The sequence below is a fragment of the Gadus chalcogrammus genome, chromosome 3, assembly GCF_026213295.1.
Source record: "Gadus chalcogrammus isolate NIFS_2021 chromosome 3, NIFS_Gcha_1.0, whole genome shotgun sequence".
In the NCBI taxonomy this organism is placed as follows: Eukaryota; Metazoa; Chordata; class Actinopteri; order Gadiformes; family Gadidae; genus Gadus; species Gadus chalcogrammus.
This window is the reverse complement of record NC_079414.1, coordinates 24095627-24117592: the sequence shown is the minus strand read 5'-3', so window position 1 is coordinate 24117592 and position 21966 is coordinate 24095627. Positions and strand designations below refer to the sequence as shown.

The following is a 21966-nucleotide window of genomic DNA, read 5'->3' as shown; positions in this document are numbered from 1 at the left end:
CAGGTCCATTCATCCATCCATCTAGTACTCTAAGATGCAGGTCCATTCATCCATCCATCCATCTAGTACTCTCTGATGCAGGTCCATTCATCCATCCATCTAGTACTCTTAGCTGCAGGTCCATTCATCCATCCATCTAGTACTCTTAGCTGCAGGTCCATTCATCCATCCATCTAGTACTCTTAGCTGCAGGTCCATTCATCCATCCATCTAGTACTCTTAGCTGCAGGTCCATTCATCCATCCATCTAGTACTCTTAGCTGCAGGTCCATTCATCCATCCATCTAGTACTCTTAGCTGCAGGTCCATTCATCCATCCATCTAGTACTCTTAGCTGCAGGTCCATTCATCCATCCATCTAGTACTCTAAGATGTAGGTCCATTCATCCATCCATCTAGTACTCTTAACTGCAGGTCCATTCATCCATCCATCTAGTACTCTAAGATGCACGTCTATCCATCTCAGTCGCTGCGAATCTTTATACCAAGTCTCAATACATACATTCATACACATACACACAATGAAATAATATATTCCAACACAATTATTTTATAATTGCTTTTGATACAACTATAATGAATTAGGAAGGATTAGGAAAATAAAAGGCATAACTCAGTATCAAAAGGACCCAAGAAGAAGCAGAAAGCTCCTCACATCGAATTGATTTGAATGGTTAAACACAAAGACAACGTAGATAAAGGTCAAAATACTGTTCCTTTATTGGGAACTTTTGACGTAGTAAAACCACTCCCAACAGGAGAAAGAGATTACACTTGACATTTCATGCCAGGTCTAAAATAAGTCAGTATTTCCTCGAGGAGAAAGAGTGTGGAGACTTTAGAGAGAGTGGGCAGGAAGCAATGGTCCCCTTGTAAAGATGCAAGCATGTGTGCACAGTCAACAAAACAATAGGATTACGTGGATGTTGGCAGACAAACAAAACAGCTCCAAATCAATCATTACAGGTTCAGTAGGCCAGTCATGTCTCCGTGGGAGCACATTTCAATTGAATCATAGGTGCTGACAAATTAGAACAAGTTCTTCCACTTTCAACCTTCGTGCAATCTATACGTGAAGCAAACAGTTGTTCTTCCTTTCGTTTCCTCTCGCGGTAACATCAACCCCATCGTTTCCAGTCTAGCGAGGTTGTGATCCTGACGCCACTCAGACTCTTCATTCCCATTCGATAAGAGATGATTCTCAGACACCGGAGACAACTTGGCCGTTGCCAAACGCACGTCATCATCAGGCCCTCCAGTAGAGTTTAGCTACAGTAGGGCGTACAGCGGAGTAGTAAAGTACAGTAGAGCCCTGGGCGAGGCCGAGTCGGTAGTGGGTGGGCCACTGTGCGGGGGGGCGGAGCCTGTGTGTGGGCTGGCGTGGTAGACAGGGTGTGGAGGAATGCTTTGAGGTAGGGGTTCCACATGAAGACCCATCCAGATTCAGTCCTGTTGCTCCACAGGCACGACGCAGAGCGCCCGAAAGTAGCCAAAAACAAATTCAATTTGGAGATGTATATATATATATATATATATATATATATATATATATATATATATATATATTACTTACTCTAAAGTATATTCCTATTAATAAAAGGAGACCAGAGGCTCCTTTATGCTAGTTCATGGCACGTCATGTTTGTGGAAATGCAAATCACGTATGCACGAGCAAAGTAAGGCCATGGCAGCAGCGCAGAGAGACCGCGGGCTGCTGGGAGAGAAACAACGTGCGGCTCCGTGGAACCCAGTCCCCTTGCGCCTTCTTTGGTTCAAGCTGCTCGCTGAGCGGGGCATTCAGTCCCCCCACCCAGCTAGCATTTAGCACCAAGATGGCGGCCAGGCTAATCAGTTTCCATTATGACCTCTGGACAATTCAAACCATTTCTGGCTCTCAAACGGAATGATTCATATAAATATACATATAAATTAAATATGTATACATCAAGATATATATATAAATAAAGCTATTTATATCTAGATATATTTAAATAGTGAAAGTTTGCTGTTAACCAAACAAACAATAACAATGCTTCGGACTGTCTGTGTGTCTGTGTACCTGTGTTATGTGTGTATGTGTGTGTGTCTTTTTGTGCGTGCGTGTGTGTGTCCGGGTCTGGTTAGCAGCTCCGCCTGGTGGTGTAGTCCAGAACCATACTGGCGGCACCCAGCAGAGCAGGTTCTTCCAGGTCGGAGGTCACGACCTTGATGCCCTGGGAGGAGGCCAGGGCCCTCTGGGAGATGATGTCCTGGACCGGGGACTGGTAGTACGACGCCAGCACCCCCGACAGGATGACCAGCGACGGGTTGGTCATGTGGAGGATGTTCACCACAGCCACGCCCAGAGCTGTGGAGGCTGCAGAGACCACAACCAGATTACACACAAGAACCGGATTACACACCAGAACCGGATTACACGCCAGAACCGGATTACACGCCAGAACCGGATTACACACCAGGACCGGATTACACACCAGAACCGGATTACACACCAGAACCAGATTACACACCAGGACCAGATTACACACCAGAACCAGATTACACAACAGAACCGGATTGCACACCAGAACTCGTTCAAACACCAGAACCACATTACACACCAGAACTAGTTCAAACACCAGAACCAGATTACACACCAGAACTAGTAATAACACGAGAACCCGTTTACACACCAGAACTAGTTCAAACTCCAGAACCAGATTAAACAACACAGCCATGTTATTGACTAGTATGAGGTCATTTAGAAGCCACTTTTATCCAGAGCGATTTAAAGTATATATCATCAGTCAATTTCATTCACAGAAACACCCAAACCACATTAAGCAACACCACACCCACCCGGATAAACACAATAGCAATGTAGTCAGGTGTGTGTATTTGTCTGTGTGTGTGTGTGTGTCCGGTACTATCCTGAATGAGCAACCTGGAAGGCAAGTCAGCCTCTGCATGTAATACAATTACTCATTCATACATAATGACAGCCAGTGTTGTGCCTGAACACGTTCATTGAACGATAGTTCATGAACTCGTTCATATTTTGGGTGAACGTGAACTGAACGTACAGTATCACTGCCTGATGAACGTTACTGTGAACACGTTCATTCTGGGGTCTGTGAACGGCACGCTCACTTGGTTTAACTTCGTTCAATAAGGGGGTTATCTGTTCATCAACACGGCGGATGCGCGCGCAGAACGCCGTGTTGTTGGACCGGTTGCCATGGTAATCTCCGTGTGGTAAATTTGCAGTTGCGGTGTTGTCAGTTTACTGTTACATTAAACTGCAATCAGAAAACGCGGTTATATGCTATAGAGCCTATACTATCTGTCGTATAAAGTTTTATTTCAATATTTAGAATTTCAAATTATAAATATGTACACTTTATGTTGAAAGTATATACCGTCGCGATTCCCATTGAAACGAATGGCGCGGTGATTATTCTTCAAAACGAGAGCTGTTAAATTGTGAAAAATTAATTAAACTGTAATCGGACAATGCGGTTATATGCTCTAGACCCTAGAGTATCTGTCATATAAAGGCTGGGACGAATTTTGAATTATAAATATGTACAATCCATAACGTTATCCCTCTGGCTCATAGCTCAGCGGACTAGAATACCTCGTAGAATCATTGCTGGTTGGCCGGAAACGGAAAGGGGCGCTGTTCACGTTTGGTTGTAGTCTTTTCGCTCGGTTCTCCGTCCCAACAGTAGGGCTAGAACCGAGCGAAAAGACTACAACCAAACGTGAACACCCCCCCTTTCCGTGCGCTCAATGTGCAATAAAACACAATAGAAACTGTATTTCGCTACGATACCTGATTCAACCACTCTATTAAATCCTAGAAAAACCACAAAGGGGGCTCAATGTTCAAAATTCCGGAAAAAACAAATTGCTCACAGCAACATATTGAAATAAGAACTATGAACTAGTTCATTTTTTGGAACTGTGAACTTTGTTCAAAATTATGAATTATGAACGTTTAACTGAACTAGTTCATTTTAAAATTTGTGAACTGAACTTTGAACTAGTTCACGTAGAAAGTGAACTTTCCCAACACTGATGACAGCTAGAGCACAGTAATATTGGCATAACATGAGTGCATATTAGAATACTATGGAGTGAATGTGGATTTTGTATTTAAATATTTGGATGCCACGTAGTGGACACATATTTTAATGTATTGTCCATCATGTCGTAGCCTACTATAACGAATTCATGTGAACAAAACACTAAGGAACTAAAGAGGAGCTCATTTGATTGTGAAATCGCTGTTTTAAATGGCTTTATGTCGACCCCAAAACTGCTGTTTCAGTGGTCTAAAACAGCGTCTTAAACATTAAAGTAACCAAAACGGTGCATTTTACTTCCATTTAAAAGGGTTCGGAGTCCTGACGAGACGTAAGCCTTGTCCCTTTCGGCCTTCCATGTGTGTGTGAGTGCGTGCACGTGTCTGACCTGTCTTCAGGACGGCCTGAGCTTTGGCGTTCCCCTGCTGGGCGGCGCTGATGAGGTGCACGGCGCTGACGGCCTCCACCTTCTTCAACTCCATCCCCTCCGTAATAAGAAGGTCCTCTGGAACAGACCCACATCCACACATGAACACACACACCCCTCTCCCCTGGTCCAGCCTGGTCTCATGTTAAGCCACGGGGGAACCTGGAGGCAGTGGGAATACCAGGATAACTAATGCTCTGTAAGCCATGGGGAACCTGGAGGCAGTGGGAATACCAGGATAACTAATGCGCTGTAAGCCATGGGGAACCTGGAGGCAGTGGGAATACCAGGATAGCTAATGCTCTGTAAGCCATGGGGAAACCTGGAGGCAGTGGGAATACCAGGATAACTAATGCTCTGTAAGCCATGGGGAACCTGGAGGCAGTGGGAATACCAGGATAACTAATGCTCTGTAAGCCATGGGGAACCTGGAGGCAGTGGGAATACCAGGATAACTAATGCTCTGTAAGCCATGGGGAAACCTGGGGGCAGTGGGAATACCAGGATAATTAATGCTCTGTAAGCCATGGGAAAACCTGGGGGCAGTGGGAATACCAGGACGTGTGATGACGACAGATAGGCAACATTTTCTACAGTCCACGTGGTAGGCTGCTAGACTGATCTACCCAGCATGCATCTGGGGGGGGGGGGGGACACGCCCACCTGTGATGTCACCAAGGCACGGGGGAAGGACCTATTTTCAAACGGCTTGTGGCGGCGAATCACGCCCGCGGCCGGTGGTAAAACGAGGGGCCCTTTGATGGCTGAGCAGAGTAGTGGGTCCCCTACCGTCGTGCAGCCTCTTGGCCTCGCGCTGCAGGGCCATGCCCGAGGCGTAGGCCTCCACGCAGCCCCGGCTGCCGCACATGCACTCCGGGCCGTCCAGAGACACCATGATGTGGCCCAGCTCCCCCGCGCAGAAGGTGCTGCCGTGCACCAGCTCGTGGTGGTGCACGATGCCCCCCCCGATACCTAGCCACACACAGACACAAACACACGCAGACACACACACACACACACACAGACACAGAGACACACAGACACACACACAATTATGGAAGATGTATATGGAACGTGGTTCTGCTAATTATATATTAAATATCGTAAGTGTATTTCTAGCTCCTGTAACAAAAGTATAAAAAGAGATAATCCTGGACGTGGTCTGAACCTTCAGACCACGGTGAATAAGAAACTTTCAGTTGCATATTCTTCAACATCAACCTAGTCGAGGAAGACGTCATTCACAAAATGCTAGTTCAGAACTAGTAAGATGCGAATCCTGTACTAGTCTAACTAGTCCTATACTAGTTTTCCTCATCTTCCCAAACATAACAACACTTCTTGTTTGTCGTCTTGGTACTGAAGCGCTACAGTTGTCATGGCGACGGCCAGGTGAGGTCGCCATGCGTGTGCACAGCCTCCGCGTGCGTGCGTGCGTGCGTGCGTGCGGCGTATTTCCTGACCTGTGCCGGTGATGATGGTGACGAAGTTCTCCACGCCCTGGCCGTGGCCGAACTTCTTCTCCGCCAGCGCTGCACAGTTGCCGTCGTTGTCCAGCCACACGGGGAGGTGCAGCGCGTCCGAGAGCGGCGTGCGCAGGTCCACCGACGACCACTCCTGGATCAGCTTGGTGGAGTGGAGGATCACCCCTTCCTGGGGGTTGACCCGCCCCCCCGTGGACACGCCTGCCAGGGGGAGACGGAGGGGTAACCGTTAGCTACTGCCGTAGGAATTACAATTACTTTGACCTACTTTGGAAAAGCTAAAGTCCTGGATCGGTGAAGGGGTTGCCCCTCTCTGTGCGTTCAGTGGGTCTTATGTGAAACTGGGCCTCATACAAGACCCGAGTAGAGGCCCAGTAATTGTAAAAGGAGTGATCTACAAAAGGCCTGTAGGGGCCAGCGTAGCTGCCCCTACGACCGTTGGAAAGGGAAACGCCACTGAATCTGTCACACTGCATCTTGAATAGCATTCTGTTCCACAGTCGGATTTCACAGTTGGCATAAGATAATTGCATGTGACTAACGTTGATCATCATCAGAATAGAATTAATGAGAAAGAGCGCAATCTACTTTTGTCGCGGCGGCTGCGGAATAGCCGGTCAGAGTACAGACGCGGTTATGTTCCATTAAGGCTTCTGTATTCAGGAGGGCGGCCGTACAGCGCCTGACTGGTCGACTGATGGGCTAATTCAGTGATGCATGGCTGTGTGTCACAAATCTTCACCCGAAAATGCCTATGAATTACAGATCTCCACTACTAGAGAACGCTAAGCCAAGAGAGTCAGGTCAAACTGAACCAGTCCTCAGTGGGCCCCTGCACTATGGCCCCCCCATCTTGAATATTAATACACATGACATGTTTCATACTTTGGGTCTGCAGTCGTCCTATCGTAATGGGCCTAACGGACATGGGGATCACTTGCCCTGTGTTCTTTTGGAACACGAGTTCAAAGAAAACCTTTCTTTAATTTGCGTGTCTATTTCATGACACCAGTACGGGTGTGTGCGTGCGTGTTTACTGAGTAAATATATTTTTATTTGCATGTGTGAGCATACATATGTGTCTGTGCGCACGTGCGCATGTTCGTACCGACTCCCAGTATTCTGCAGTTGAGGCGGACAGCATCCTGGATGGCGTCCTGGCTCATGCTGAGGATGAGCTGGATCCGGGACTCGTAGGTCTTGGGGTTGGGCTTACAGTACTTCCTCATGATCTTCCCCTGGAGGAGAGACGTGAGCGGAGGGGGGGGGGGGCAGAGATGAGCATTCAACTGGACTCTTGAATTGAACTGAACTGTGTGTGGATGTGGCTGTGTGTGTGTCCCTGTGAGTCTGTGTGTGTGTCCGTGAGTCTATGTGTCTGTGTGTGTCCGTGCGCGTGTCCGTGAGGCCCGCCTACCCTCATGCTGACGATGGCCACGCGGAGGTTGGTGCCCCCCAGGTCCACGGCCAGTGCGCACTGGGTCTCCAGGATGTGGTCGATGTCCTGGGAGAAGGCCTCCTTCACGGGCGGGAAGCAGAAGCTCTTCTGCAGCGGCTCGTCTAGCTTGATGCTCCGCAGGAACTTCAGGATCCGCGGCACCGCGTTCCCGTCGCCGTAGATCTTAGAGCTGGAGGACGGCAACACGTACACCGTCACTCCCTAGCAACACCTACACCGTCACTACCTGGCAACACATACACCGTCACTCTCTGGCAACACACACACCGTCACTCCCTAGCAACACCTACACCGGCACTCACTAGCAACACATATACATCACTCCCTAGCAACACATACACCGTCACTCCCTGGCAACACATACACCGTCACTCCCTGGCAACACATACACCGTCAATCCCTAGCAACACATACACCGTCACTACCTGGCAACACATGCACCGTCACTCCCTAGCAACATATACACCGTCACTACCTGGCAACACATACACCGTCACTCCCTAGCAACATATACACCGTCACTACCTGGCAACACCTACACCGCAGTCACTAGCAACACATACACATCACTCCCTAGCAACACATACACCGTCACTCCCTGGCAACACATACACGTCACTCCCTGGCAACACATACACCGTCAATCCCTAGCAACACATACACCGTCACTACCTGGCAACACATACCCCATCACTGCCTAGCGACATCACCCCCTAGTAAAACCTACACCATCACTCCCTAGCAACACATGCACCATCACAACATGGCAACATACACCAACACTACCTAGCAACATATAGACCATCACTCCCTACTAACACATACACCATTACCACCTGGCAACACATACACACCATCATACCCTAGCAACACATAAACCATCACCACCTGGCAACACATACACACCCTTACTATTCCGAATGGTAATAAACATTTCCATAAGACATGTTGTTCTGAAGACACCAAGACACGGCGACCTCTCGGTTATTATATATAGTAACGGTTTCACTGTTTGTGCCGCGCTTATCGCCCTCGAGGGGAACTGAGACGGCCCCAGCTGACAGAGACGCAGCAATACCACCAGCTACATCCTGTGACGGACGAAAGTAGTAGTAGTAGTTGTTTTTTTTTGCAATAGACACGTTATCAATACAGGTCAAAGACTTTCCACCCCATAAGTGATGGGGTGTGTGTCGCCAGGTCGGGATGGTGGATGGGTTGCTAGAAATGTCAGAGCAACCCATCCACTATCACTCCCTAGTAGGTGTGTAGGTCAGTGCCTAGGGTAGGACTGTAGGTCGGTGGCTAGGGTAGGACTGTAGGTCGGTGCCTAGGGTAGGACTGTAGGACGGTGCCTAGGGTAGGACTGTAGGTCGGTGCCTAGGGTAGGACTGTAGGTCGGTGCCTAGGGTAGGACTGTAGGACGGTGCCTAGGGTAGGGTTGTAGGTCGGTGCCTAGTGTAGGACTGTAGGACGGTGCCTAGGGTAGGGTTGTAGGTCAGTACCTAGGGTAGGGTTGTAGGTTGAGGCCTAGTGTAGGACTGTAGGACGGTGCCTAGGGTAGGGTTGTAGGTCGGTGCCTAGGGTAGGGCTGTAGGACGGTGCCTGGTGTAGGGTTGTAGGTCAGTGCCTAGGGTAGGGTTGTAGGTCGGTGCCTAGGGTAGGGTGGTAGAGGTACTCTCTGAGCGTGTACAGGCCGCTCGTCTCACCAGGGGTAGCGCTTTCCAAACTGCAGCTCCAAGGCGTGGTAGATCTTGTTGTGGGTGTCAGCGTCCCGGACGTGGAGAACGTTCTCCCCTGATGGGAGGAGAGGGACGTTACACAATCGCACCCCACCTCGAACTACTGGTCAGGCTACCTGTCTGTCCATCTGCCTGTCTGTCTCTCTACCAGTGTCTAAATGTCTGCCTGTCTTTCTACCCGTCTCTCTCCCCGTCTGTGCCTCCACCCGTCTGTCTTGCCGTCTGTCTTCCCTTGTGTCTATCTGTCTCTCTCCCTGTCGGCTCTCTCCACCTCCCTTTCACCCTGTGTGTCTACCGGTCTCTCTGCCCGTCTGTCTCTCTACCCGTCTGTCTTACCGTGTCTGTCTTACCGTGTCTGTACCCCTTTGTCTCACTGTCTGTCTTCCCTTGTGTGTCTACCTGTCTCTCCACCTGTCTGTCTTCCCGTGTCTGTACCCCTTTGTCTCACTGTCTGTCTTCCCCTGTGTGTCTACCTGTCTCTCGGCCCGTCTGTCTGGAGCCCAGGTTGATGACGGGGGTCCCGTAGGCCCCGGCCTCGCGGACCCCACAGCTGCTGTTCCCGATCATGCAGCCGGCGTGGGCCACCAGCTGGATGAACTGCTCGAACGGGATGTGCTTCATCGCCCGGAAGTTGGGGTGCTGCTCGATGCCCTTCATCCGCATCACGCGCACCATCCCCTTACTTCCTGTGGACACAGGAAGGAGCCGGCGTCAGACTCTCAGCGGTGGTGTTTATTAGTTCAAGGGGACTAGGGTGTGGTATCAAGCTATGCTATACCTACGGAAATAAAATGACCATGGGGCATATAAAAAAATAATGGAACGTCTACAATATTATATTCCGAATTTAAATGATTATTAATATCACTGACGCCAAATGATAAAAGTATAATGAGTTCACTAAGTTCCTAGTTCACTAAGGTATTGATATTAATGATAAATCATAATGGCATAATATGTGTTCACTACAGTATTAATATTGATGCTAAATCATAATAGCATAATATGAGTTCACTAAAGTATAACAGTTATAACAGTGGAGTCAGACCTGCGTCGATGTTGGGGAACAGGATGAGCGTCTTCTTGTTGAAGGAGATGAGGGCATCCAGCATGAGGCCGTAGATCTTGATGGAGCCCTGGATGTCCGTGGTGACCGGGTGTTGCAGGGCCACGATGTACTGGTTCTCCTGCACCATGTCCCCTGACACACACACACACACACACTAGGGTTGCCGCGGTGTGGACATTTTCACACCGAGTAATACGCTCGTGTCAACACCGGTATTACCGGTATAAACGGTATAACCTTTGAAACCATAGGTCAACCGCCATCTTCTCCGTCAACTCTCCTCTCACACTCGGTGACAGCGGCTGGCAGCGCGCCAATTCCCGGCGTCTTATAATAACGTTCTATATATAATAGTATAATATAATTTTATCTATCATAATATCACGGCCAAAAGCTCTGTGCGCCTCCGGATGGCCGTAGCGCGGGGAGCTCACGTAGGGATTGGGCTTCGCGGGGTTTGTTTACCGGGGTTGCTATGGTTACCGGTCTTGCAAGGAAGCGCGCCAATCCTCTTCCGCACAGAGCAGAACTGTGGCCTATTCTACGCATTTTAATTTTCTTAATTATAATTATATTATTCATTTATACAGAATTTTTTTTTTTATTACTGAAGAAAATAAAAATATAAACACCGGTAGCACCGGTAATACCGTATACCGCGGCAACCCTAACACACACACACATAAGTACATGTGCAAACAGACGAGCATCCCCCCTATGTGCCCGGCCCTCACCCAGCCAGGTGTGGATGGTGTCCAGGTGGTTGTTCTTGGTGGGCGACAGCAGCTTGTCGTAGGAGGGGCAGCCGGCCAGCAGGATGCGGCTGTGGTCCTCGCACATGGCGATGAGGTGCTGCTCGGCGCTGCGCGTGCAGCAGGCGTGGTAGTGGGACAGCTTACTGATGGCGTGGCGGATGGAGTCGTCGATCGTCCCGCTCACCTGGACGGGGGGATGGAGGGGGGGGGGGCATCAGGGGAGAACGGAGAGATGGTTGAAAAGAAAATTAGGAAAGAATATAATGATGGTTTCCCAAACACACTTTTGTTAACAGGTGTGTTTCCCTCAACCGCGTCCCCCCCCCCAACCTTCCTCTGCTCCCCCACCACCCCCCCCCCCCCCCCCCGTTCACCCACCTCTCCCCCCTCCAGGTGCAGGATCCTGATGTTCATGAGGGCGGCGGCGGTGGCCAGCGCCAGGGCGTCGAAGCGGTCGCCGTGGACGACCAGGATGTCGGGGCGCAGGCGCTGCAGCACGTCGGGCAGCTTGACCAGGGCCAGGCCCACGCTCTCCACCATGGCCGCCTCGTCCTCCCCCCGCACGATGGTGTGCAGCTTGGAGCTCACGTCGAAGTCGTCCTGCTCGATCATCCGGAACGTGTTCCTGGAGGGGTTGGTCGTTACCAACACATAGGATTGGCCAGATGCGGATTTCATTTCTGCACCCTCAAACTCAAGTTTGAGTTCATAACAACGACTGAGTGGTGGTAGGTAGCACACAGTGACAGTCAAAGTGCTCTCTTAGATCCATAACCCTGTGAGAGCGTAAGAGAGAGTTTGTGTTGGAAGAACACCATCGAGAGCACTGGTTCCTAACCTGGGGGTGGGGGGGCCTCCGGGGCAGATGGGGTCGGGGGGGGGATTGTGCATTTCAAAAAAGGTCTCTTAAAAAAAACATGAGAAACTAGCCACTAAACAGTGAGTGAACTGCCAACGTCAGTACAGAGATGGTTGCTTAGATACCATGCCGCTTTGCCCGGCAAACCTGTTTGGGAGGTCGGGTGCGCTATTCAAATTCCTGTAGGGGGACACAACACTGGAGGAGGTGTCACAAGGTCCACGCATGGTTGGCAACACACAGCTTAAGACTCACAACCCACGTGACCCACGCCTCTTCCTTTTTTTTTTTCTGACGACCTGACTTTACGGTTCTGTGGCATTGTTTTACAAAGACAAAGAACGGATTTTGAGACTTGTAGGTGATTCTTCTACGAGATGGATCCCAGTCAGCCAGATGCCACACTGCCTTGCCCTGAAGGCACAGGGCCGGGGTATTCTGGACGGTTCCCTCCGGGGGGTTGGGGGTGGGGTTGGGGGTGGGGGTTTAGACCCTCACATCGACCCTTGGGGCGCTTACCCATAGTCATCGATGAGATGCGAGCCCAGGACCATCACCTCCAGCTCGAAGCTCTCCGGGTGGGCTTTGAGCCCAAACATGATGGGAGCTAGCTTGGAGTAGTCGGCGCGGTTGCAGGTAGCGACACACACCCTCAGCTTCCTCTTAGACACCATCTGGCAACACACACACACACACACACACACTTACTTACTACTTCAAGCTACAAAAACAAAAGACACACAGACTTAGACACTGACAGACATAAAGATAGAAACAGAAGACCGACAGACAGAAAACAGGCCGATAGAGACAGACAGGCCAACAGAGACAGACAGACAGACAGACAGGAAGGCAGTACCTGATTCTGTTCCTCCATCATTCCTCGCTCCATTTTCTCACTTCTTCTCTGCAAGTTCAGGTAGTAGAGTTGCTAATGAGAGAGAAATGGACCAACAGTGTAGTGTTTAATGAGAGAGCGAGACAGAGGAACACAATACAGTTCTTAATGAGAAAGAGAGAAAGACAGACAGACAGACAGACAGAGGTCAAACAGCTCTTACGATACATATTAAACTAAGCTCTTGAAACAACAACCAATTAAAAATAAACCATGAGTAGTTTCTGGGCCTTGGTTTTCTGTGATGCCACTAGACTGGCCAGCAAATCACAGAAATTATTTTCTGCAAAAACAAAGGGCGTGCTTTCTTTCTTCTCCAATTTTGAGAGAGTCCCTGTCACACCACGTCCAGCCCGCAGTCCTAGGTCTTTCGGTGTCCCTTTTTGAATGACATTAGGACAAATACGGACTACTGCCACCTGCTGGTAGGGAGTGTTATTGCGGCTATAACTGCGGCTTCTTTGTTTTTGTTTTTTTATTGGGGGTGGTTGGTGAACACACCGGCTGTGCGTGCTCCAGCAGTGATGATGTTGGTCTAAAGGTACATCTTGTATCAGCGTGCCCGTTGGCTAGGTTTAGGCCTAGCCTTGGAGGAACCGTGTTGCCATGGTGTCGTAGCCCGAAACTTGAAAATCATGCATGAATGACTAGTGGGTCAACAGGCAGACACACAATACCAGCTGCCTCACCCCACAACAGGTATTTGTAGGCTGTGTTTAAGCATTCCTTCTATTCAGACTGATGGAGGGAAGAGGTGACAATATTCATAATCATTTGTAGGCTTACAAAAAATACCAGTATTTTTGGTAAGTATCGAATCGAAATGTTAAAGCAATGTTCTATGTTTAAAGGAACAATCCCTGAAGTCAAAATAAAAGCTCATGAATCTTAAGGCTATTATTTATTTATTTAGTTTTATTTTACAGGAAAGTATTAAAAGGTAACCAAGTTACAATTCAAAACGGGCCTGACTCAGTTCAGGTTCGGTTTCAGGTTCCTGTTGTGCAGCGCTTCCCCGTTTGACAGGAAAATTGCCAGCACACGTCATAGGGCCATATCCCGCTTGCGATAGGTTGTGCATCAAGCACACTGTGTGTGTATTGTAGTTGGCCGTAAAAACATAAAATCTGAATACAAAAAAACAAAGGCAACCAACACCCAACCACACCCACAGGCTGGCAGGCGCGTGTTTATTCTATAACTGAACTGACAGTTACTGTTGAACTGGAGATACCTGTATGATGTGCAGGAGGGTCTATGGTGATTGTATTCATGACACTGTTATCAGGGTATAACCCTGTGTCTTATTACTGCATCCCTATGTGTATTGAAACGCTTTGTCTTATGTTTTTAACTATGTATTATGCATGTAACACTATATCTCATAGTTACAATTACATCTTAAGTCTGTAATCCTATTTCTTATGCATGTAACCTTATACTTTATGTATGTTACACTATGTATTATGTTTTTAAGCTTATGTCTTATGCTGCCTCTTGATTATTAAAACATTGATATCTTATCATCCGGTCAAAGTAGGGTTCTAATTAAACTGAATGAGCTGACTGATCTACCGGTCAAACCCTGGAGTAAATATTTGACCACACGCACCAAGGACACACACACACACACACACACACACACACACACACACACACACACACACACACACACACACACACACACACACACACACACACACACACACACACACACACACACACACACACTCACTGGGTCCAGTCTGTCCCCAACACACCCCCCAAGTGTGGGTCACCTGATCCAGCAGATGAAGCATGAACAGATCAAAATGGCTGCTGCCAAATCTACCAAATAAACATCCCCATTGGATCTTTGATGATTGGGGAGGAAACACTATATTAGTTAAGGGAGTCCTGTAAGGGGGGACACAATACTGGAGGATGTGTCACAAGGTCCACGTATGGTTGGCAACACGCCGGTTAAGATTCACAACCCACATGACCCACCCCTCTGGCACCATGCCAAGATACAAACAAGCGCCCCCCCCCTCAAACACACACATACTTGAGCCGGCTCATGCAGGAAGCAGAGACGTGTATCAAGACACTGAACACAGAGGAAACTCTAGAGAGAGGCGACTGGTAATCGAGAGCTATAGATGCTACCGGAGGATAGATGCTACACACAGACACAGAGATGCCAAAGACAGAGAGAGAGAGATGCCAAAGACAGAGACACACACACAGAGAGAGAGAGAGAGAGAGAGAGAGAGAGAGAGAGAGAGAGAGAGAGAGAGAGAGAGAGAGAGAGAGAGAGAGAGAGAGAGAGAGAGAGAGAGAGAGAGAGAGAGAGAGAGAGAGAGAGAGAGAGAGAGAGAGAGAGAGAGAGAGAGAGAGAGAGAGAGAGAGAGAGAGAGAGAGAGAGAGAGATACAGGGAGAGAGAGGGGCAGACAGATGTTAAGACAGCAAGATGAAAATAAAGGTTTCTGACTCACATGGGGGTTCCTGCCGACAGATTTAAAGCTTGATTCCATACTAACACACACACTGTTGTCGGTCTGTCACTACCTGTCTGTCTGTCTGTCTGTCTGGCTGTCTGTCTGTCTGTCGTATGCTATGCTTCGGTCTGCTAATTCCAGGCTAGCTCCATCCACCAGAATAAGGGGAGGCGGGGAGGAGCGGAGAGGCAGAAAGCCACAATTATGCAGCACTGGGGGAGGGGAGGCTCCCTCCGCTGGTGACAAGCTGACGTCAAGCCTCCTGGTTGGCTGAGCTCGAGGGGGGAGGGGCCCAGTTTACAATTCCCCAGGAATTGGTTAGGAGCCCTGTGGTCAAATGAGATTGCTCAACTATTGGCCACCACGAAGTCTACGCTACCCAATATATTGGGTGTAATAACTCTACAATGTTTAATACTTTTTATAAAGTACCCAGGGCCACAGACACTATTCTTTGTATATATATCATAAAGTCACCCAGACCAACAGAGACTATACCAGTTTCTCCATCATTCAGCCATTCTCTACATCTAACGCAGTGCTAAGCTTAAGAGTGGACAGCTGTCAAAATTAGAGTATGTTCTCAAGGTACAGTCAAAGTCTTGAGATGCTACATGATAATGAACCAGGATATCCTGTTGCTGCTTAAACAAACAGCAATGACGATTCTCTCTCTCTCTCTCTCTCTCTCTCTCTCTCTCTCTCTCTCTCTCTCTCTCTCTCTCTCTCTCTCTCTCTCTCTCTCTCTCTCTCTCTCTCTCTCTCTCTCTCTCTCTCTCTCTCTCTCTCTCTCTCTCTCTCTCTCTCTCTCTCTCTCTCTCTCTCAACTGACTTTAGAGGCTCACTGAAGACGCTGTTTATTATTCATCCATTCATAGGCATTCCAAGTAGCCTCAAAATGTCAGAATCCATTTGTTTTGAACATAGTCCAACGAGGCAGCCCTACACGCGAGGATGACTTGTTGGCTGAAAGGTTTACCCACCTTCGAAGAGATTTGCATTTAAACATATCTAACATAGCTGATATACCCGATATGCCTCCATTGTCATGAAGAGAAAACAGAGCGACTGAGACAGAGTTTCTATCCCCAGGCCGACATGCCCCCCAACCAAGTCATACATGCTGTCCAATTCATGCACACATGCAGACAATAGATATAACATAGACTACCTCATCTCAATTATTTTTATCCATTTACCTCTATTTATTATTTGTTTTGCACATTTGTATTTTTCAAACTGTTTCAGATTTGTATTCTACATTAGGGCTAATTTGTTTAATTGTTATTTTATTTCTCACCTTATTTTAATATTTAATATTTAGGAATGTTGCACAATCTCTGCAGACACTGCCACCTTTTCATTTCTTGTATGCATGTGACCAATACAACTCTTGAATCTCTATCTACTGGAGCCATATCACGCTCTAACAACCAAGTTTTATAACCACAGGACATAACTACAACGAAGATATTTTGATTTCGCTAGTGTCGCTTTATCTCGTCTCCGTCAAAGACATGGACTCAAAAGAGGGCTTCCGTGTTTCAGATCAAGTGTAAACACTGGTCAAGTGTCAGACCTTGCGCTTCACTGTGCACCAGTAAGAGGATGGGGAAGACACCCACGCACGCACCCACTGTGACAACACACCCACTAAACCGACACATCATGACGGTCATCGCCCTTCCTTCATTCATTCACTCACTCAACTAACTATGACACTGAACAGGATTTTGGCATCTCCTAGGCAAATAAAACATGTTGTTGAATCAACCCCTTCAGTACCATGGTTGAGCAAGATTGTCTGTAAACAAACCGGTCAAGCAATATTGTCTCATGATAAATATTAAGATAGATAGCATTAGCAGCATTCCAGAGCAAAGAGCTGCCATTAAAGCATCGCAGCTAACTGCATTAGCTCATCCCCGAGTTCAGCCACTACGACTCTACATACTTTTAATTCATACAAGTTTTTTGGCGATTCTAACACATCGTGTATGGGACTATGACGATGCTATGGGTGTCTTTTATTAGCGATGCAAAGTAATAAAAAACCCACTCACGTTAAAAGCATGATATATCGAAGTTGGAATAAGTTTTCAACCAACACTGACTAGATCGCTAGCTAACCCAGTAACCACACGATCCATGTAAAACAAGGCAAGTCAGGAAACATACCTTTAAATGGCCAGACTCGTCCGCCTCATCTCACGACAGACTGTAAAGTAAAAGGCTGGTGTGGGGAGTTTCTATCATCGGCATGGGGCAATCCAGGCTCCAGATAAACTACGCAGAAGAAGACCCTCGGATAAGCTATCAATGCAAGAGACCGCAAGGTGCCACTGGGATATGTAGTTCTATTACGGGGTATGAACTCCAAAAAATGTATCTCATTAGATAAGGCTTTATTGATGAGGTATAATGCAAATCATCCGGTGTTACAGCAGTTAAGAAAAGGAGAGAGCAAATCAAACAAGATAGGATAAGTATATACTAAGAGTAAGTGTTCAAAATGAAATAACTACACACTATATCTATGCAAAATACATATATATATATATATATATATATATATATATATATATATATATATATATATATATATATATATATATATATATATGTTTATAGACTTCATGCACACACACATGCAACAGCAGCCATGCAGTTTGCTGGGTGGGCGCGTGCGTGTGTATTTTTTTTGTAGTTTTACTTCAATCTCTATGCAAGTCTTTGTTTTATGTCAATATAACCAGTAAAAACGGAGTAAAAGTTGATACTTTATAACTCCGTTAATAATCCAAAAGTTAATAAATTAATAATCCAAAAAAATAAATAAAGATTATTATCGTATCTGAATCGAGACTGAATCGTTCTACACAGTATTGCGATGCATCAAAGAATCGATTATTTTTCCCACCCCGGTTACTGTACTCCAACAGTTAACACTAACAGAGTCTATTGTTTTGCTTGTAAGCTTTTTGGTGAAGCTAGAGTTGCTGACACGCGCCTTGTGGTGGGGTATAATAACTGGTAGTGTCTTTCAAAGATACTGAAGCACCATGAAACAAGTGGTTACCACATAAATGCTTATCTGATGTGGAAAGTATTGGCATCCCGCTTATGCCTAGGTAAAATAGTGAATTGCAGAGAGCCTGTTGACTAGAGTGATCGACTGCATACTCTTCCTTGCAGAAAGAAACCTGCCACTGAGGGGGAAAAAATGCACAGTTAGGACATCCTAGAAATGGAAATGTTCTGGGTATCCTTGATCTCTTATAGCACGGTATGATGTTACACTGGCAGAGCATCTTCGAAAGGCTGCCCCTAAAAAAACACCGGATATGTGTCTGCATACCCCCCAGAAAGTAGGCAGTTGCGCCACTGTGTCTGTCTGTCTGTCTGTCTGTCTGTCTGTCTGTCTGTCTGTCTGTCTGTCTGTCTGTCTGTCTGTCTGTCTGTCTGTCTGTCTGTCTGTCTGTCTGTCTGTCTGTCTGTCTGTCTGTCTGTCTGTCTGTCTGTCTCTCTGTCTGTATGTGTTAGTGTGTGTGTGTGTGTGTGTGTGTGTGTGTGTGTGTGTGTGTGTGTGTGTGTGTGTGTGTGTGTGTGTGTGTGTGTGTGTGTGTGTGTGTGTGTGTGTGTGCGCGTGTGTGTGTGTGTGTTTGTGCGCGTGTTTTTCTAAAGAATTGAGAGGAAAGTGATAGAGAAAGGAAGAGATGCAATAAGATAACAGCCTGAACTAGTTCCATCACAGTCTCAACTCATACATTTCTCTCGGCCTCCTATATGCGGACTATGTGGTTGCATTGGCGCCCGGATCCACCAGGGGGCCTCAAGATGCCATTTTATGTTTTTATTAAAATTATCGGTCTTCCTTGGCACATCAGCGCCCTCGTGTGTTTTGTGAAAGCATGTACAACTAAAACTAATACCTAATACTAAACCTAAACAAATAAAATAAACAAATATAGATAGGCTGCTAAGATCTATAAACGTTATTTGTAAGCCGCTGCAAAAGATGTGTCTTGTAAGCAAATCTACTTCAATATTAAAGTATTTTTAAGGCTGCTATATGCTAGTGTCTAAGAGCTACGAGTTTACCAGGATCTAGCCTCCTTTCCTCTTAATTAACGACGATGAATTGATGCATCTAAATATTTAATGCAGGCCCCCGGATCACCTTAGTGGATTAGGAATCCCCCACCCTAGTTTCAAAACGCTAGGGGGCCCCCAAGCAACCTCTTTCATAGGATCCCCTAAAAGCGAGAAACGGTCCTGCCCCTCCCCCTCTCCTCTGATACTCTCTTCTCCTTCTCCCTCATCTCCTCTCCTCTCCCTCCACTGCCACTAGACATGTATTAAAGAGGAGGATCTGTCAAACACACACGCCTCTCCTCGTCACGTGATTTATTTTTTATGTCCCAGTGTACTCGTGGCGGGTCGTCACACACCATCGCGCAGCTCTCAAATTGTAGCCCACGCTAGTTCGCTAGTAAACCACGAGGGGGCGACAGAGCCGTGTCTGATCTGCGAAGCCACTGCAAGGGAAGCCAAGGAGGGGCTCTCAAGGTCAGCCGACTGCATATCTGCAAAGTCAGACACGGAGCGCGAGCCGGCGTACACAGAGAAACACAACAGAGACAGTCGAATTCATCACGATGTACACAGCCGTGTGCAGATGTTGTGTTTTTTAACCTACACAAATGTTTGCTTATTTAAATAAAAGTATTTGCAGTAATTGGATGGCTGCTGGTGGTGTCCAGAGCAATGAGCCGTGGTGTGGGTGAGGGGGGGGGGGGGGTGAGGGGGTGAGATAGCGGAGAGAAATGGTGGTCCAGGCAGTCAGAGGTCCTACTTCACAGGCCTTAGCATCATCAAATATGCATGATCCTGGGAGAGAAGTGCCCGGGCGCATCCACACAAGCACCCACACACACAAACACACACACACACACATACACACACACACACACACACACACACACACACACACACACACACACACACACACACACACACACACACACACACACACACACACACACACACACACACACACACACACACACACACACGGAACACACGCACACACACGTGGACACCTCTGCCGCCCTAAAAAAACCAACATCAGCAGATTGTGTGTGTGTGTGTGTGTGTGTGTGTGTGTGTGTGTGTGTGTGTGTGTGTGTGTGTGTGTGTGTGTGTGTGTGTGTGTGTGTGTGTGTGTGTGTGTGTGTGCGTGTTTGCAGGACATGAAAGCGAACATATAATCAATGGACACTGATTTACCGTCTTCAAGAGGAGAGAACCCTACTGACACAGAGAGAGAGAGAGAGATTGGGGGGGATGGGGGGAGAGTTGAAGAGAGAGAGAGGGAGGGGGGAGAGAGAGAGAGGGGGGGGGGGTTGAGAGAGAGAAGGCTAGGTCCTGCTTTATTTATGAATCTATACATTCATCCTGTTAAAAAGAAACCATCAAATATAGATATGTTTCTAAATATGTACTTACATGTAAAAAATTATGCATGCATACATATATATATATATATATATACACACATATATACATGTTCATATATATACAAGACAGCAGGTTGATTGAGGTCATATTTATTCCGCTGAGAGAAGCCTTCCATCTCTCTCTCTCTCTCTCTCTCTCTCTCTCTCTCTCTCTCTCTCTCTCTCTCTCTCTCTCTCTCTCTCTCTCTCTCTCTCTCTCTCTCTCTCTCTCTCTCTCTCTCTCTCTCTCTCTCTCTCTTTCTCTTTTTAAACCTTGCTCTCCCCTTCCCCCTCCCTTTCTCTCTTTCGTATGCATACATGACATTGTGCAATCTCAGCATACAATAAATTGGGTGCGTGTGTCATCTGTGCTTATGTATGTGTATCAACGTGTGTGTGTGTGTGTGCGTGGGTGTGTGTGTGTGTGTGTGTGTGTGTGTGTGTGTGTGTGTGTGTGTGGTTGTGTGAGTGCATGTCTGTGAATGCGGGTGTGTTTGTGCGTGTGAGAGAGATAGATTTTTATATCATATTAAGCTTGTATGCTGATGCAATATGTATTAACACACCACACACACATATTCTCCCAACAATGGAATCTCGCTAAGTCAGGGTTTATGTCAAAATCGGCTACATTAAACTTTTTATGCGTCACTACGCCATCATTATCCTTTTTTATATGTTCCACTTGTAAGCAAACCTATTTGCATGTTTGTTTTCATACGATGGCAATGATAGAAGATAGAGCGATGAAGGGTACTGTGATAGTGTCGTCAAAGTAAAAGAAGAGGCGTTACTTTCCCTTCGGCCAATCGGAGAACTCCCTCCTCCCCTGTGCTGACATCACCAGCCCCCAACCTGCGGTACATCTGCTCCTCCTGGCCCACCTGGTCTGGTGATTCCGAGGACTATGAGATGGCAAACAGCAACTCGTTCATCAGGCTAAGGGGAATGGCCTTCTGCCCTGACCACCGTTCACGCCCCTAGCATCATCGTCCCTTGTGATCAGTCACGCTGTGCCTCTCTTTGTGATCTTATGATCCATCTCATTGTGTTGCTTGTGTGCCTTAGACTTTCAGTAATACACAGTACAATGTAACATACATTCATGCAAGTGCAAGTTAAATGTACTAAAATGTGTATGTGAGTATGTGTGTGTGTGTGTGTGTGTGTGTGTGTGTGTGTGTGTGTGTGTGTGTGTGTGTGTGTGTGTGTGTGTGTGTGTGTGTG

At 47.2% G+C, this 21966-nt stretch overlaps 1 protein-coding gene across 2 annotated transcripts; it reads right to left on the bottom strand.

Moving 5' to 3' along the window:
- Nucleotides 1-658: 658 nt before the first annotated feature.
- Nucleotides 659-17561, bottom strand: gne (glucosamine (UDP-N-acetyl)-2-epimerase/N-acetylmannosamine kinase). 2 transcript variants are annotated; one of them, XM_056586871.1, is made up of 14 exons: nt 17420-17561; nt 12722-12793; nt 12382-12536; nt 11382-11628; nt 10983-11187; nt 10228-10380; nt 9653-9865; nt 9147-9234; nt 7396-7606; nt 7087-7216; nt 5958-6179; nt 5284-5466; nt 4456-4572; nt 659-2356 (listed from the first exon to the last, which is right to left on the bottom strand). In XM_056586871.1, exons 2-14 carry the CDS (start codon nt 12752-12754, stop codon nt 2121-2123), a joined length of 2193 nt encoding a protein of 730 aa, XP_056442846.1. In that variant the 5' UTR covers nt 12755-12793; nt 17420-17561; the 3' UTR covers nt 659-2120. The 2 variants fall into 2 exon arrangements, with proteins under 2 accessions (XP_056442846.1, XP_056442845.1); XM_056586870.1 differs by lacking the exon at nt 17420-17561 and adding an exon at nt 15239-15853.
- Between the last annotated feature and the right edge of the window lie 4405 nt (nt 17562-21966).